The 388-nt window shown below is 37.4% G+C and overlaps 1 protein-coding gene across 1 annotated transcript in view; it reads right to left on the reverse strand.

The window, feature by feature from the left end:
- Window positions 215-388, reverse strand: part of LOC105166503 (dnaJ homolog subfamily C GRV2) — a 14,142-nt gene continuing 13,968 nt past the window's right edge. Inside the window, exon 11 of the mRNA XM_020695265.1 lies at window positions 215-234. Coding sequence (XP_020550924.1) covers window positions 215-234 — 20 coding nt within the window. The remainder of the gene's footprint in view (window positions 235-388) is intronic.

Genomic DNA, 388 nt, shown 5'->3' on the forward strand with positions numbered 1-388 from the left:
TTCGAGTTAACTCTTCTCTCCACATTACTAGCAATGATTGCAAAAACTCAACATGTTCAACAATAGCCAATTAGGAAATCTAATTTCATCACATAAGTTTCGAAGATAATAACGATGACACCACATTTCATCTTTCAGCTCTGGATATGTCACGGGTGGCATTGGAGCATAGTCATATAAGGAATGACAGTGCTGTGACAATTTCTGAGGGAAATCACCAAGATGCTGAAGAACCTAATAAAATAAAACTGAGAGTTAAATGCAGCACTTATTTGCATTGAGGATGACTCAAGTAGCACCATGTTTTAGAATGTAAATACTAAATGTTAACAAAAGATGCTTGGGGTGAAAGACAAGTAGCAAACTCCAGTCGCAGATTCAGGGCTAC

This window comes from Sesamum indicum, linkage group LG7, assembly GCF_000512975.1.
Source record: "Sesamum indicum cultivar Zhongzhi No. 13 linkage group LG7, S_indicum_v1.0, whole genome shotgun sequence".
In the NCBI taxonomy this organism is placed as follows: Eukaryota; Viridiplantae; Streptophyta; class Magnoliopsida; order Lamiales; family Pedaliaceae; genus Sesamum; species Sesamum indicum.